The sequence below is a fragment of the Nelumbo lutea genome, chromosome 6 (assembly GCF_056320005.1).
Source record: "Nelumbo lutea isolate HS-2025 chromosome 6, American lotus-T2T, whole genome shotgun sequence".
Taxonomy (NCBI): Eukaryota; Viridiplantae; Streptophyta; class Magnoliopsida; order Proteales; family Nelumbonaceae; genus Nelumbo; species Nelumbo lutea.
The window spans coordinates 30,536,954-30,554,739 of record NC_142689.1 but is presented as its reverse complement, the minus strand read 5'-3'; the positions used below and the strand labels follow the sequence as shown (position 1 = coordinate 30,554,739).

Genomic DNA, 17,786 nt, shown 5'->3' with positions numbered 1-17,786 from the left:
AAGGATGGAGAGGAGAGAGGAGGGGAGGGATCAGAGGAGAGGAGGATAGGGCCGGAAAGGAATGTGTAGGAAGGTCAATGGGGGAGGAACCTAAACAAGAGGAGTTAATAGGAGATTTTGTGGGGGAGTTGGGATGCGGACTAGAAGATCTGAATGTGCTGAAGGAGGGGCTACAAAAGAGGAGGAGGGAGGTTAGAACAAAAAAGAGAAAGTTGAGTGAAGTTGAGAGATTGAAAAGAGATGTGGAAGGTGACAAGAAGTTTGGGGCAAAAGGGGATAGAAGGAAAGGGGGAAGTAGTGGGTAGGTGTAGAAGGGATTTAAGGAAAAAGTGAGAATGAAGATACTAAGCTGGAATGTGAAGGGAATAGGAAGAGGTATGACCCAGACATTGTACTGTTACAGGAGTCCAAGAGGATGGAGTTTAATGATAGATGGGCAAAGAGTGTATGGAAAGCAAGGGGGATTAGTTGGGTGGCAACTCCTTCTTGGGGTGCTTCAGGGGGGATAGTGACTATCTGGAAGAGGGATGTGGTAGAAGGCTTGGAGTTACTGATTGGAAAATTCTCAGTTTCCATTAAGTTCAAACAACAAGAGGATGGATATGAGTGGGTGCTCACAAATGTTTATAGGCCAAATGATTATAGAGAGAGAAAGGAATTGTGGGAGGAATGGGCTGATGTAAGAGGATTGTGAGATGGGCCTTGGTGTGTGGGTGGAGACTTCAATGTGATTAGATACTCAGAGGAAACAAATAAGACCAATCAGAGGGTGACGGCTAGCATGAGGAAGTTTAACAGGTTTGTGGATGCCTTTGAGCTTAAGGAGATACCTCTAGCCCAGAGGGCATTTACTTGGTCAAATCTCCAATCTAGACCCTAATGCTCTAAGTTGGATAGGTTCTTGTTTTCTTTAGACTGGGAGGAACACTAGGGGAACTTGGCATCTAAAGCCCTACCTAGGGTGACCTCGGATCATTGGCCCATAGTGATTTGCAAGGAAGAGAGAAGGAGTGGAGGACCTGCTCCTTTTAGATTTGAAAGTATGTGGTTACTTCACCCCGGGTTTACAAATAGAGTAAGGGAGTGGTGGAATGGGAGGGGATGAGATTTCATAAGAAGCTACAATTCCTGAAAGCTAAGATCAAGGAGTGGAATTTCTTGGAGTATAGGAGGTTAGAAGAAAGGAAGAGAACTCTGATGGACCAACTTGAAAGCCTCGACTCTAAAGAAGAAAGGGGAGAATTTGGAGAGGGGGACAATGAACTAAGAAGAGGTTTGAGAAGACAGTTAGAGGACTACCTACATAAGGAGGAAGTAAGCTGGAGGCAGAAATCTATGTGTAAATGGTTGCAAGAGGGGGACAGAAATAGCAGGTACTTTCACTCTTTGGCAGATAGGCGGAGAAGGAGAAACTTCATTTCCAACCTGGTTGTGGATGGAATTGAGTTAACTCAATAAGAGGAGATAGTTGGGGCTTGTGTAGAACATTTTAAATCCATTCTAAGAAGGCCTGTAAGTGGAAGGGTGTGGGTGGAAGGATTGGACTGGCCAGATGTAGGGAGGGACAACATGAGAAGTTTGGAGAGGGGGTTTGACTTGGAAGAGATTAAGGAAGCTGTATTTTCTATGGATAGAATAAAAGCTCCAGGGCAAGATGGGTTTACAATGGCTTTCTATCAGGATTGTTGGGTTATTTTGAAGAGGACCTTCTACGAATTTTTGAGGAGTTTCATAGGAGAGGAATTGTTAATCCGGGGGTGAACTCCACTTTTATTGCTCTGATCCCCAAAAAGAAAGAAGCCTCACACCCAAGGGACTTCAGACCAATTAGTCTGGTAAATAGCCTGTACAAGATCATTGCAAAAGTGTAATCTTTGAGATTGAAGAAGGTATTACTAGACACAATTGAACAAAATCAGGGTGTTTTTGTGAGTGGAAGACAAATTACTGATTAAATCCTCATTGCTAATGAGAGTGTGGAGAGTTTTAAGAAGGATAAGAAAAATGGGGTGGTTTGTAAGCTGGATATGGAGAAGGCATATGACATGGTGGATTGGGAATTTTTTAGGAAAGTCATGACTAAATTGGGGTTTGGGGAAGTTGAAAAACAGTCCTCTTGATGTATGGAACTACTTGAGATTAGATGCAAACCAGAAAATAAACAAACAAGAGATGATTAAGAGGAAGGAGAGAGAGAGAGAGAGAGAGAGAGAGAGAGAGAGAGAGCTGGCGGCAATAAGAGTTAGAGAGTGAGAGATTCGAACTAAACCTCCCTCTAACACTCTAAACATTTTATTAAGTTAATCTTTGAAATATTACAGAGAGGCCCTTGAGTGAGCAAGAATTACAAAAAAAAAACAGAACATTACAGAGTATGGGCCCAGAATAAGGCCCATTACAGAGGGAAACATAACATAACATGAAATGACAATCTATGGGCCATTCGACCCATCTCCTCTACACTCCCCCTCAAACTGAGCATAGATGTTAATCATGCCCAGCTTGCCAGTGTCATGTTGAAGCCTTGCCTTGGAAATGCCCTTGGTGAGGAAATCTGCCAATTGTCCTTCAGAAGTAATGAATGGAAGACACACTTCATCGGAGGAGACTCTTTCTCGAATAAAGTGTCTATCAACCTCAATATGTTTGGTTCTATTATGTTGTACCGGGTTGTGAGCAATGTTGATGGCAACCTGATTATCACAGTACAACATCATGGGTTTGTCATTATCAATCCCAAGTTCTTCCATTAAGGACCTTAGCCACAACAATTCCGAGACTCCATGTGCCATGGCTCTATACTCTGCTTCTGCGGAGGATCGGGCCACAACTGACTGTTTCTTACTCCTCCAAGAGACAACATTACCAACCACCAGACTGCAATACCCTGAAGTAGATCTTCTATCATCAATATTTCCAGCCCAATCAGCATCAGTATAGGCTTCAAGTTTCAGATGACCATGCTTGGTAAATAGAATGCCTTTTCCTGGAGAGTCTTTCAGATAGCACAAAATCTGTTCTGTTGTTGCCATATGAGTATCTCTAGGAGCATGCATGAGCTGGCTGATACAATTGACAGCATACGCAATATCTGGCCTAGTCATGCACAGGTACAAAAGCTTCCCAAGAAGTTTTTGAAAGACCTCTTTGTCTTCCAACAAAGTTCCATCCGAAGCTAAAAGTTTGTGACTCATCAATGGGATTTGCAGCTGGTTTTGCACCCATTTTTCCAGTTTCAGACAACAAATCAATGACATATTTCCTGTGGGAAATAAGAATTCCATCCTTGGATCTAGCAACTTCTATGCTAAGGAAGTATCTCAACTCCCCTAGATCCTTAATCTCAAATTCTGTACGGAGGAAAGACTTAAGGGCCAGAATGCCCGAGGCATCATCACCAGTCACTATAATGTCATCAACATACACAATGAGATACACTGCTAGAGATCCACTTTTCTTCATAAAAAGAGTATGATCTGACTGTGTCTGAACATAGCTGAATTTAACAAATGTAGCTCTAAATCTCTCAAACCAGGCTCTAGGAGATTGTTTGAGGCCATAAGTGATTTCTTCAATTTACATACATATCCTTGCATATCTTTCCCATACATTCCTGGAGGGAGACACATGTAGACCTCCTCATGTAAGTCACCATTCAAAAATGCATTCTTTACATCTAACTGATAAAGATCCCAATCAAAGTGAGCTGCCAGAGATAAAAGAACCCTCAAAGATGTCATCTTGGCAACAGGGGCAAAAGTCTCCAGGTAGTCAATCCCATATGTCTGTGTGTAGCCTTTTGCAACAAGTCTGGCCTTGTACCTCTCAATAGTCCCATCAGCCCTGTATTAAATGGTAAAAACCCACTTGCACCCATCTGGATCCTTCCCTTCAGGCAAATCCACCACCTCCCAAGTACCATTTTTGTGTAGAGCATCCATTTCAGACTTCATGGCATCTCTCCATTATGGAATCCCAAGAGCTTTTGATACAGACCTAGGAATGGGGTTAGAAGCAACTGAAGAGAGGTAGGCAAAGTATGAAGGAGAAAGTAGGTCATAAGAAAGGTGTTTGGAAATGCAGTGTGCAGTGCACTTCCGCTTTCCTTTCCTAACAACAATGGGGACATCAAGATCTGGGAAGGATGATTCCAAGGGGGCTGAAGCAGTACTTGTTATCTCATCTGTGATTGGGAATGTATGAGCCTCATCTGTTGTAAGGGAAATTACTTGCTCATTCCTGGATTCTGCCTTTAATACACTTTGGGATTATGGGTAGGACGAGGAGGTAAAGAAATAGGGGCACTAGGACAAGAGGAATGAAGTGGTTGATCCTCCTTTGATTCATTTGGTGAGGATACAAGCTTGTCAAAAGACTCAACTGGGATAGGAAGAGGAAGAGCAAAAACTTGTGACAGACTCTCCCCCTGTTGACAATGTCCTTCCTGAGAGGAACCATAAAAAAGAGAAAGTTCATCAAAGGTAACATCCATAGAGACCTGTCGGGTGCCAGTCTTTGGATCAAAACAACAATAACCCTTTTGTGTGGGGGAGTAACCAAGGAAGATGCATTTGTGGGCTTTTGGTTCAAACTTATGTCTCTGCACACTTGGAATGCGAACATAACAGGTACAACCAAACACACGAAGAGGAATTGGGAAGAGATCCTTGTTTAGATGAAGAAGACTGAAGGGAGATTTAAACCCTAAAACCTTGGATGACATACGGTTTATGAGATAGGTAGCAGTAAGTACAACATCACCCCAAAATCTTGTGGGAACATGTGAGGCAAACAAAAGGCTCCTTGCAACTTCAACAATATGTCTATTTTTCCTCTCAGCAACTCCATTTTGTTCAGGGGTTCTAACACAGGAGCTTTGGTGAATAACCCCATGTTAGAGAGATACAAAGATAAACTCATCTCAAAATACTCTTTTGCATTGTCAGATCTGAAAACCTTAATTCTATTATCAAATTGAGTTAAAACAAGCTCATGAAATTGCCTCGCAAGTCTTGGAACTTCATCCCGGGATTTTATTAAGTATATCTAAGTGAATCTAGAAAAGTCATCAATAAACAGGATAAAATATCTGTAGCCCCCCATAGAGGATAAGTGGTAAGGCCCCCACACATCAGAGTGCACAATATGAAAAGGAAAAGAAGATCTTTTATTGCTCACAGGGTAATTGTTTCTACAATGCTTTAACAACTGACATGACTCACAATTGAGACTGGACACACTAACTCCCTTAAATAGTTTGGGAAGTAAATGACTTAAAGCAGAAAAAATGTAAATGACCCAACCGACAATGACTCAACATAATTTGACTGACAGACTCTGAAGTAGAACCAAAAGCAACATTCTTGGGATGATCAAAGCATTGGCTAGGGGTGTCGAGCAAGTATATTCCATTTGCTTCATAGCCACTCCCAATCACCTTTTGAGACTTTAGGTCCTGAAACACACAGTGAGAAGGGAAAAAGGTTACACAACAATTTAATGACTTGGTCAAGCTACTTACAGATAATATGTTGGTATTTAATTTAGGTACATGAAGAGTGGGAGGTAAGAGTAAGGAGTCTGTAGGCTTGACAGTTCCCTTGCTAGAAATAGGGGCAAGAGAACCATAAGCTAAGGTGATTTTGTCACGACCAGGAAGCAAATCATATGAAACAAATAAAGTGGAAATGTTGGTCATGTGATCAGAAGCACTTGAGTCTATGATCCAAGGGGTCTTGGGATTACCTGAGGTGGATGCATGGTTAGCAGAAGCCCTTATACCTGAGTGAGCAAATGCAGTGGTGGCTGGACTTCCAAAAGGATTGGATGATGAAGTTACACCTTCAAGCTGGCTGATCATCTTTCCAAACTTCTCATATTCAGCTTTCATGGCTGCCAACTGTGCACTGGCAAACTCAACCTCTGTATCTGTACTGGTGGCTGCATGTGCACTTCTTGTCTTTCTACTATCATTCTTCTTCTGGAATTTGATAGGGACAAGACTAGGATGCAATTTCCAGTACTTGTCCTTGGTGTGTTTCGGCTTCTTGCAATATTCACACACCACCTCCTTCTTTCTTGTGCCACTGGGAGCTCCTGTAACCCCTTTGGGTTTATTCCCATATTTGCAAAATGACCATTGATACTGACTCCTTGAACTTGCACTTGCCTCCTACTCTCTTCACTGCTAACCAAAATATATGCTTGAGACAATGAAACATCTTCCTTGGACAAAATGTTTTGCTTTGTGATGTCATATTCAGAATTCAACCTTGTCAAGAACTCAAAGACCATGTTCCTTTCAACTAATTTCCTGTATGTTTCAGCATCATTAGGGGTATCACATGTCATAGCCTCTATCAAATCAATCTCTTGCCATAGAGATTTCAGGGTTGAGAAGTATGCTGCAAGTGACTTCTCCCCCTGCCTTAGATTCTTCACATCACTTTTCAGTTTGTAGGCTCTGGCAACATTCAACTTCTGGGAGTAAGTTTTTGCAACAATATCCTAGGTTTCCTTAGCCGAGTTCATCCAAAGATAATGCTGACTAATCTGTGGCTGCATTGAATTCACAAGCCGCCCAATCACTGTGTAGTTTTCTTGCATCCATCTCTCATAAGATGGATCATCCTCTGGAGGAGCTTTCTTGCTCCCAAAAATAAAACTCCATTTTCCTCTACTACAAATATGGATTTTCACTGATTGTGACCAAACCAAGTAGTTGGTCTCATCAAGTTTAACTGTAGTAACAGCCAACATAGAATCGGCTGGGGTTCCCAAAGTCTGTCCATATTTAGTAGCATTCTTGTTTTCAAGGTTTGAGAAATCCATCATGCAAAGGCTCCAATTAGGATTTTAATAAGTTTTCCAAGGTACTGGGGTTTTTGATGAGCTTAGTTTGAGCTGAATAGGCAACAACAACCAGCTCGCAGAATCAGTTCAACCTTGATAACTGTGACAGTCCAGCTCGGTGGTAGCTCTTTCTATACTGTTTCAGCCTTCAAGGGACAACCAGTAAACCCCCAATCACAAAATATTTCAGGTCCCCAACAACCATTGTCAAAAGAAAAAAAAGTCCATAGTCCTTGAGAGACCTTTTGTCAAATACTCAGTGTGCAGTAGTTAATAGCCTACTGTCAACTAGAAGAAACCACTTCAATAGTGTTCTATATAGGTCCAAGAAGAGGCTGGGCTGAAAATGAGACTAGTACCACTTAGTCCAAATCAGTTTCAGCAGCTTGGCAGTCCAATAACAGTCGAAATGCTCTTCCAAAATAACCCAGAAATTTCTGAGTTGAATCAGTCCAGCAACACTAGGGCAGAATGGAGGAGGGGTTTGAATGCTTTAACAGCCCTCCCAAGCAACAAAAATAACCCAGCAAAAAATTGAGAAAACTTACAGTAAGAGAATCTCTGATTTGAACTTCAAACCAGGTCGAACACCTTGCTCTCTGATTTTTCCTGGTCCTCGAACCCTTCTCCAAGTGTATAGAGACTTGGGCACCCTCCAATGACCTCCAAGAACTAGGCGAATGACTGTAAACTTTCAGCCCTAGAACCTCCTCATGCAGTTGGTTGTACTAGAACCACATGAGGGTCACGCCAAGCAATGGCCTGCTCTGATACTAAGTTGAAAAACAGTCCCCTTGATGTATGGAACTGCTTGAGATTAGATGTTAACCAGAAAATAAACAAACAAGAGATGATTAAGAGGAAGAAGAGAGAGAGCTGGCGGCAATAAGAGTTAGAGAGTGAGAGGTTCGAACTAAACCTCCCTCTAACACTAAACATTTTATTAAGTTAATCTTTGAAATATTACAGAGAGGCCCTTGAGTGGGCAAGAAATTACAAAAAAAACAGAACATTACAAAGTATGGGCCCAGAATAAGGCCCATTACAGAGGGAAACATAACATAACATGAAACGACAATCTATGGGCCATTCGGCCCATCTCCTCTACAGGGGATAGATGGTGCAAATGGATCATGGGGTGTGTTCGGAATTATCATTACTCAATGCTAGTGAATGGGATAGTGGTAGATTTTTTTCTAGCCATTAGGAGTATAAGACAGGGTGACCCCTTATCCCCTTTTCTGTTCTTGTTGTTGATGTGCTGGGAAGATTGATCCACAGAGCAGACTCTAGGGGCCTCATTAGAGGATGGAGGGTTGGAAGGGAGACATCCCACTTACTCACTTACAGTTTGGTGATGATACAATCTTGTTTTGTGAATGAGGTAATTTGAGGTTCATCAGAAATTTGAAACTAGTGATTCAACTCTTTGAGCAAATGTCAACCTTGAAAGTGAACTTCGGGAAAAGTTGTGTAGTGGGTGTGAATATGGAGGGAGAGATCAGGGAGAATGCAGAAGTGCTTGGGTGTGAAGTTTCAGGATGGCCTATGAGCTATTTAGGTTTGTCTCTAGGTCATAATCCCAAGAGAGAAAGTTTTTGGAACCAGGTGGTGGAGAGATTTGAAAAAAGACTTGTTTCTTGGAAAAAGAATTACCTCCCCCTTGGTGGAAGGACTACATTGATCAAGGCCACGCTAGCAAACTTACCCATTTATTTCCTTTCAATGTTCAAAATTCTAGTGAAGGTTTCCAGTAGGTTGGAGAGATTAATGAGAGATTTCCTTTGGGAGCTGGGAGGGGAGAAGAGGGACCATAGAGTTAGCTACAAAGTGGTGACCAGGAGTAAAGCTTGTGGAGGTTTGGGGCTTGGGAACATCGAGAAAAGGAACTCGACCCTCTTGGGAAAGTGGTTGTGGAGGTTTCCTCTGGAGCAGGAGAACCTATGGGCTATAATAGTGGCAAGCATACATGGGATGGAGCAGAATGGATGGGATGCTAGAATCAGAGCAAGGACCACAAGCAATTCATCTTGGAAAGCCATTCGTGATTTGCTTCCAGTTTTCTCCCCACTTGTCAGGTATGATTTGAACTCTGGCAATTGCATAAAATTATGGGAACAAACTTGGGTGGGGAATGTTCCACTTAAGGACTAGTTACCTTCTTTTTATGCTCTCTATGACTTTAAAAATAAGCAAATTTCTTTTTTCATCACCCCTTCCTCTTCCAGTCCTGGGTTTGGGTGGAACCTGGGTTTGAGGAGGGCTGTGAGGAACTCTGACTTCCACAATATTTTGAGCTTCCTTGACCTTCTTGATAATGTTCTCATTGACCCCCCCTAAGGTGGATTCTAGAACTTGGACCCTGACCCCCACAGGCTCTTTTTCTTGTGCTTTCTTCTTCAAAGTCTTATGTCAGTCCACCAGTCCTGCAACTTCCCCTTTCTTGGTTAATGAGGTTTGGTGCAGACCAATTCCTCCTAGGGTTGGTAGTTTTTGTTGGGAAACCTATCTGGAAAGATTCAATACTAGTGATTTGCTTCAAAAGAAGAGATCCAATACATGCTCGTCACCTTATTGGTGTGTTCTATGCAAAGCAGACGGGGAGACTGGTTTTCACTTACTAGTGTCGTGCCAATTTTCCAAGTCAAATTGGGAATGGGCTTTTTCTCTTTTTGGGTGCAGGTGGAACCCTCCATCAGATTTGCAGAGCCTATTTTCCCCCTTTTTTTTTCAGGTGGTGCATGAAAAGGGGAAGGACTATGCGGAGAGGATTGAGGGCTGCAGTATGCTGGTCTTTATGGGAAGAAAGAAATCTTAGGATCTTCTCAGAAGAAGAGAGAGGGGCTGAAGAATTGAGGGTTGTGATCCATGTCAGGGCTGTAATCTTTAGAGATATTCACAGACTACACAGTGGATGACATGTTGAGGAAGTGGGGTGAGATTGCAAACCGCATGAAGACCAAATCAGTTGTGAAGGTGTCTTGGACCCCCCCACCTGCTGGTTTTCTAAAATTGAACTTTGGTGGGAGCTGTAGGGGGAATCCTGGACAATCAGGGATTGAGGGTGTTTTTAGGGATGAGAACGGGGTCATTTCTGCCATGTTCTCAGGTCCAATTGGAGTGGGGGATTCTCTTAGAGCTGAGATCTTGGCAGTTATGGAAGGAGTCAAGAAAGCTAAAGAGATGGATGTCAGAAAACTCATAATTGAAGGGGATTCGGAGGTGGTGATAGGTTGGCTGAGGAAAGACAACTGTGGATTATGGAAATACAGCAATGAGAGGAGGAAATTCAAGTGGCTGGTGCGGGAAATGGAAATCAGGATGAGCTGGGTTAAAAGAACAGCTAACTCTATAGCTGATGGGCTAGCTAAACAGGGGATAGAAAGGGATGTAATGTTTTGGGCTAAGTTGTAACTAAATTGCTTCTTCTTTTCCTTTTTTTTTCTTTGAGGACTTAAGTTGTATTTGGAAGATAAGAGTGTTTGTCTTCCTTTCTGTAACTATTCTTGTGATATTTTAATAAAATTACTGAAGTTGTTATTGATAAAAAATAAAAATAAAAAGATGAGCAAGGTTGACAAGGTTAGTGACATTTATGCTGAAAAATATGTAATTGGTCCCACATCTTTCAACTTAAATGATTGGCTAAGAAGGTGCTTGAGCTGGTGTATACTATCTTGATCATCTCTAGTTATGAGAATATCATCAACATATAAGAGCAACAATGTACTACCTTGAGAATGTTGTGATGTAAGAAGAGAATAATCTGAAAAGCTTTGAATGAATCCAACATCAGTGATCACAGATCTAAACCTCTCAAATCAGGCATGAAGGGCCTGTTTAAGGCCATAAAGGGATTTCTTGAGTTTGCAAATTAGGTGGGACTCATCATAGTAGCCATGGGGGAGGTTTCCTCATAATCTATCCCATATTCTTGCTTGAATCCCTGTGCAATTAGTCTAGCCTTATATCTGTCCAGACTGCCATCAGACTTCAACTTCATAGAGTACACCCATCTGCTCCCTATAATTAAGGCATCAGGAGGAGGGTGAACTAACTCCCAAGTGTCATTCTCGAGACGAGCAGCTATTTCAGCATCCATAGCATCTCTTCAGTGAGCATAAGCTATGGCTTGCTAGTAAGATATCTATAGTGGACAAAACAATAGAGGAGTTACTGATAAAAAAAAAACAATAGAGTTATGGTCTGAAGGAAAACCCTAGTTGTTAGGTGGTCTAGAAATTCTATTGGAGCGGCACAAGGTAGGAAAATTAGTGTGAGCAAGAGGAGATTGTGTACTTACTAGGGTAGGATTGGAGGTGGTACCATGCTCTAGAGGATGAGAGGTTGGGAGCGTAGGGGATAGAGATGCTAGCTGCTTCCTAAAACAAAGCTTGTGCAACAAGCAAGAACAAGGTGATGGCGAAGTACTTGCATGCTCAAAGTGTTGAAGAGCAAAAACTAAAGGGGCAGAGAACTTTGTGATATGTTGAATTTTCAAGAAATATCACATTTTGAGAGATTCTAGTTCGACAAGACTGAGAATCATAACATAAGAATCCCTTATGGTTAGGACTATATCCCAAGAAGGCGCACAAAACAGACTGCGCAGACAGCTTAGTGCGCTCATGTGGGGGAAGATTAATAAAATAGATGCAACCAAACACATAAAGCATGGATAAATTGGGAGGATTCTTAAACAAAGATTGATGTGGGGATATGTTATCAAGAACATATGATGGAAGAAATTTGATAAGATGTACAATAGTGCTAGCCGCCTCCACCCAAAAGGTTGCAAGGGCATGAGAATCAAGGAGGGTTCTAACAACACTCAAGATACGACCATTTTTGCATTCAACAACTCCATTTTGTTGAGTGCCAAGACAGGGCTTTTGAGACTGTATACTATGGTGTTGTAAGTAGGCCCGAAACTCCCCATCAATGTACTCTCCCCCTGAATTTGAATGGAGAGTGCTAATGGTGGCATTAAATTGTATGGTCACTCTGGCATGGAATAGTTTAAGTTATAGCAAATGCATCTGATTTCTTTCGAAGAAAGTATATCCATGTATAATGGGTATGGGCATCAATAAATGTTATAAAATATCTAAAACTCATCCTGGAAATTATTGGAGAGTGCTAATGGTGGCATTAAATTGTGTGGTCACTCTGGCATCTGATTTCTTTCGAAGATAGTATATCCATGTATAATGAGTATGATCGTCAATAAATGTTATAAAATATCTAAAACTTATCTTGGAAATTACTGGAAACGACCAAACATCACTGTGCACTAACTGAAATTGCAGTAGCATGAGTAGAAGAAACAAGAAGATAAAGTTTAACATCCAGATGAAATAAGTAAATCAAGTTTCTTTGCAAAAGGATGGCCTAATCGGTGATACCAAATATTTCAATCATTATTACAAGATAAGAAAGTAGTAGAAAAATAAACAAGAAGAATTAGTTGCCGAAGAAGTAGACCTCTTCTCAAATTCTATAGTGAATAGTCGTCCCAGTCTACGCCCCTTCCCCTTCACCTCCCTAGTGCGCTGGTCATGTATCAAACAACCATCCGGTGAGAAGGTGATAGTATGACCATGTTTAACCAATTGACCAACTGATATTAAATTTGTTGCAAGTCTAGGAACAAATAACGTCTGTGGTAACTTGAAACGGGAAGAGCAAGAGGTAGATAAGGTGAGATCATTACAGCCTACAATGTCAAGTTTCTAACCATTGGCTGTAACAATGTGTTTGCTAGAAAGGAGAGGATAAGATGATTGACCGCATGTAGCACCCATCATATGATTGGAAGAACCAGAATTTATTATCCAGAAACGACTAGGGAAGCACAATAGTAGGCACACTTACCAGACAAGTCGAAAGTAGAAAATGCAGAGGATATTGCCAAGGACATCAACTGTCGAACCTTTTCTTCAATCATGACATTTGTAATGTCATTCTTGGTCTGAAATGTGGAGGATGGTGTATCATCTGATCCCTCAACCGAAGTATGATATGCCTTGTGATGACTCTTTTACCCACCAGATTGGTTTCCTTAGGTGGTCTTTTGGGGCATTTAGTAATAATGTGACTAACTTTCTTGCAGTAAGTGCATGTATTTTTCTTCCTACAATGGGATATCACATGACCAAATTCATTGCACTCGTAACACGATACCCTGGATAAGTCCTTTGGTTTGGACTTCTGCTGCTAGAAATACAACCTTACTGTATCATTTGTGGCATTCATGACTGACTGAGTGGTTATCCTAGTTTCCTGTCTGAGTAATTCACCTAAAATAGTATCAAGTGATGGTACAATGTCCCGACATAAAATGTTTGTTCTTATTACCTCATACTCAGGTTGGAGATGCATAAAAAAGTGTATTACTTTCCTCTGTCAAAATGTTCCTTCAAAGTTTTGATACAACAAGCAAAGGACATTTCACCCATATGAATAAGCTCATACTCTTTCCAAAGATTGATGAACCCTGCATAGTATTCTTGAATTTTCCTTTCACCTTGGCAAGACAATATCTCAGTTTCAATATGATACTGCTGTGAGATTTTGGACTGCTGATAAACCTTTTCTAGATATTCATACGTCTCCTTGGCTGTCCGGAGATCCCTTATAGGGATAGCAACACCAATATTGACTGTACTCAGAATCCAGGATGCAATCTGGGCATTATTAATCTTCCAAGTCTATAGTCCTTTTGCATCAGTCACTTCAGGCACAGTGGTGGATCCATCAATATAGCCCCATAAACCCTTGCCTTCAACATAAAACTGAAAATGGAACTGCCGTAAGGCATAGTTAGTTCCATCGAACTTAATAGGAAGAACATCACCCCTTTCAGATGTCATAGTAAGGGAAAAGATGAAGAAAATGATCTCTAACAGGCTGAAAACAGCAGGGAAATATGTTTACAGTCCAAAAATGGAAGGTTCACAGACAAACTGAACAAAGGGAGGGATCAAAACCCAAGAAAACCAACTCCAATTTTCACCAAATTTCTAGGGCTGTAGGAACAGGCTAGGGTGACACCAGATCTAAATTTTTAGAGCAAACTGATCAGTAATATGAAAAAAAACCCTAAAAAACTGACCTGAGTGGCATCCCAGTCCAGAAAATCCAGATTTCTTGTCTTGATTAGAACTGTCCAAGAAAGAGAGAGATGCCAGTCTGAATAGGTTGAGAAATAAAGTCAACTTGATGCTGAACATAAAAGAACAAAGTCTGAAATCAAAGCTAAGCAGAACGAATCCTCTTTGATACCATGTCAGTGCAGTTTGTACAAGAGAGAAACACAGCAGATTTGGGGTGTGTCTAATGTATCAACCACACCAAGAAGAGGCTATTTATATTAAAGAATGTAAAATGACACTTCCGTCCTTATAATACAATATGTACAAGGTGAATGGTACAACAAGAAAGAAAAATTACAATTCAGCCCTCACTGTCTCTACAGAGGGAAGGTAAAAACAAAACGAAAATGAAAGGAATTGTTTGTGTTATTCATTCTTATGGAAGGGAAAGCCTTGCATGGCTATGGCCTGATTCATCCAACAATGGTAAGAGAGGGAATGTGTCTGATCTTGTGCCAATCCACTCCATCTGCTCCAAGTCCGACCTTGAATTCATCTGGCATATATCGTACCTCCAATTCTTGGAGGGCAGTCAGGTGTTGCAGACCATCTGGCAGCATCTTGAGTTGTATGCATCCATCAATTTCTAAATGTCTAAGACTCAGCATTGCTCCTTCTTCCACCCTCCACTCCTCTAGCATATCCAAGTATCTAAGTTCCAAGAACTGGAGTTGAGGAAAGCCTCTTCTACTGCACACCATTTTAGCTCCTATATAAGATTCCTTTAACAGTTTCAGGATCCTTAAGTTGGGTAGCTTTTCTAGTGTTGTTATCAAGTCTTGATATAATTTGGAGTATCTCAGGGATAGTTTGGTAAGATTGGGTGGAAAATCTTGAGGGTGGGGTAGTTCCTCAATGAGTCCATTCAAATAGAGCTTATGAAGATGAAAATTATGTGGAAAAGACATCAAGGAAGGGATTTTGTTTTTGTGCCCTCCACCTAACCACAAAGATTGAAGATCCTTGAGGTGTTGGGGCCTTCGATGTCTGCCAATTTTTCCATAATCAACATATAGATGTCTCAGTTGGCGCATGTTCCAAATTGCATTGGGTAGATGAATGATCCTAGTGTATCTTAGATCAAGCGTTTGTAGATTACAAAGATTGCCTATTGATGACGGAAGAGTTGGTATGTTAGTCAATCTTAAGCTCAAGTACCTCAGATGTATCAGTTCTCCTACTTCCTTTGGTAATCTTGAAATGATTACATTCTCCAAATCCATCACCTTTAGCAATTTGAGACCTCCGAAAACGATTCTCCATTGTTGCTTTTCAAGGCTTTCTGTGAAGCACAGGAATGACCGTAGGGACCTTGTGGAAGTGTTTTGAGCACTGTAATCATCAGCTTTCCGATGTATGGCAAGGCGACGAACAATGCTTGGTGATGCCTTGCCATCGATGTCAAAAAATTTGTCTCTCTTTGCTTCAGAAATAGCAAAGTTTCGGAGAAGGTCATGGACGCAGCATGCTCTAATTCCTCCATCTGACCTCCTTTCCGCCACTTGGATCATGCTTCTGTGTACCAGTTCCTCTAAGTAGTCTTCTGCAATGTCTTCTAGTGTCTCTTCCCCTCTCTGCTGTATGAATCCCTCTGCAATCCACAATTGAATCAGTTTGCTTGCACGGATTTCCAAGTCCGGGGGAAAGAGTCCACAATACAGGAAGCAAGACTTCAAGTAATATGGCAAATCATGATAACTCAAGGCTAATATCTCAGAACACTGCTTCAATTCTTCTGTCAAATGCCAGTTTGCACTCTCAAGCACTTTCGACCATGCACTGGGTGTCCTGTCCTTCCGTGACAAAAGACCGCCTAACACCACGATGGCAAGAGGTAAGCCACTGCATTTCTCCACTATCTGCTTCCCCAGTTTCTCTAGCTCTGGAGGGCAACTAAGTGGCATGTTAATCGTGTGCTCATCAAATTCAAGGAATACCTTCTTCAGGAACAGTTGCCAACTCTCTTCATTGTTCAAGAGAGGCAATTCATAGGGACTGCCAGGTGGGTTGGCATGCAAAGCTACATCTCTGTTACGGGTGGTAAGCAATATCTTGCTTCCTTTCTTCCCTTCAGGTAAGGCAACTTTCAATTTCTCCCAATCTTCTATAGTCCATAGATCATCAACTACAATCAAGTACCTCTTCTGTTTCAAGTGATCAGATAGCATTGTTCCCAAGTCTTCTTCATTCATCTTCTCCACATTCTCCTTGTCATCTTTACTGAGAACCATAATACATTTTATAACACCCTGCAATAGCTCTCTCATTCGGTAGTCTTGAGAAACATAAATCCAAGCATGGCAATTGAAATGCTCTTTAATGGTTTTGCTGTTAAAAGCTTTCTTAGCGAGAGTTGTCTTACCAAGACCACCCATCCCAACAACGGAGACCACAGTACGCCGAGCATTTCCTTCTGTCAATAGCTTCACAACCGTTTTTTTATGATCTTTGAGTCCCACCACCATGTCAGCGTCCTCTACAAGGGCCGGCCGCTTCTCTTTCCACAGTAAAAGATCTTCATTCAAGGAACCTGAAGACTCTCCTGGTTGAATGTATTCCAAGCCATACTTGGCTTTGCTAGCTGAGACCTTCTCAACCCTTCTGTTGATTTCCTCGATTTGCTTCCCGACCTTGTGAATGGCAGTAAGCTGATTTGCACAGAGAAGGTACCTTCTAATGAAGCCAATAAGCCCCAAATTCTTTTGTCGTTGCTGCTCCACTTTGAGGACAAAGGCATCTATGATGTCCTCAGCATCGTAAGCCAAATCCCTTATTTGGCTTACCCAAACCTTCACTCTTTCGTATTTCTTCCTCTTCTGATCAGCATCTCTGAGGAAGGAACGGATCCATTCTAGCTCGTCATGGAGCGATCGGATTTGCTCATCCACCCCAAGAAGAAGATTTGCCTCTCGTGTTAGTAGAGAACTCAAGTTCTCTAAGAAGAAAGTGACTGCCCCTTCAGCCATTCTGGTGACCTCTTATTTTCTAAAGACATTCGAATTATATAGGAACATACATTCTCTATCAATTAATCTCCCTGGGCTTCTCAATAATCATGGGAAATGTCCACACTTTTTCCTGGTTGTTGCTCTATGCGAGAGGTCAAGAGGAGAATCTTTTAGTTTGGTTGTTATTACTTTCCAGCCACGCTTCTTTAGGGAAGGAAAATTACTTGGAAGCCTCTGATTTAATGTTTGTTATACACGGCGGCTGGAGCTGGTAAATGGGTTCAAATGGTTGTCCACATCATCTGTCTTCCACATAACAAAACAATAAAACGGATTCAGGCTTTTGAGCAAAACAAATTTGTTCAAGTGAGGAGCTAGATGCCTGCTTGCCAAGCGTTGTTTATCAACTAATCTCTCTGGATTTATCAATATTCATTGAAAATGACCACGCCTTTTCTAGCTTGTTACTCTATGCCAGAAGTCAATAGGAGAATCTTTTAATTTGGCTGCTAAACTTTCCAGCCACCCTTCCTTGGTGAAGGAAAATGGCTTGGAAGCCTCTGATTTATATTATTATACACCATACACGGCAGCTAGAGCTGATATTGAAATGGGTTGTCCGTGTCAACATCATCTAATTTCTTGGTGGCATGCATAAAAGCGCAATGTCTGTGTTTTCCACATGGCAAAACAATAAAGTAAGTTCAGGCTTTTGAGGCAAAACAAATTTTGTTTCAAGTGAGGAACCAGATGCCTGCTTAAATGATTACTTCAACTGCGAATCTCTCCATACTTCGATTCTCAATATCTATCTCATTTACAGTTTTTACAT

At 41.4% G+C, this 17,786-nt stretch overlaps 2 protein-coding genes across 3 annotated transcripts in view; one reads left to right on the top strand and one right to left on the bottom strand.

The window, feature by feature from the left end:
* The window catches only part of LOC148848308 (protein FAR1-RELATED SEQUENCE 5-like), a 30,208-nt gene that overhangs the window by 5,505 nt on the left and 6,917 nt on the right, over positions 1–17,786 (top strand). The gene's annotated exons all lie outside the window — the stretch shown is intronic.
* LOC148848309 (putative disease resistance protein At1g50180) lies at positions 14,178–16,976 on the bottom strand. Its single transcript, XM_088948959.1, has one exon. It carries the CDS (start codon positions 16,970–16,972, stop codon positions 14,420–14,422), a length of 2,553 nt encoding a protein of 850 aa, XP_088805085.1. The 5' UTR covers positions 16,973–16,976; the 3' UTR covers positions 14,178–14,419.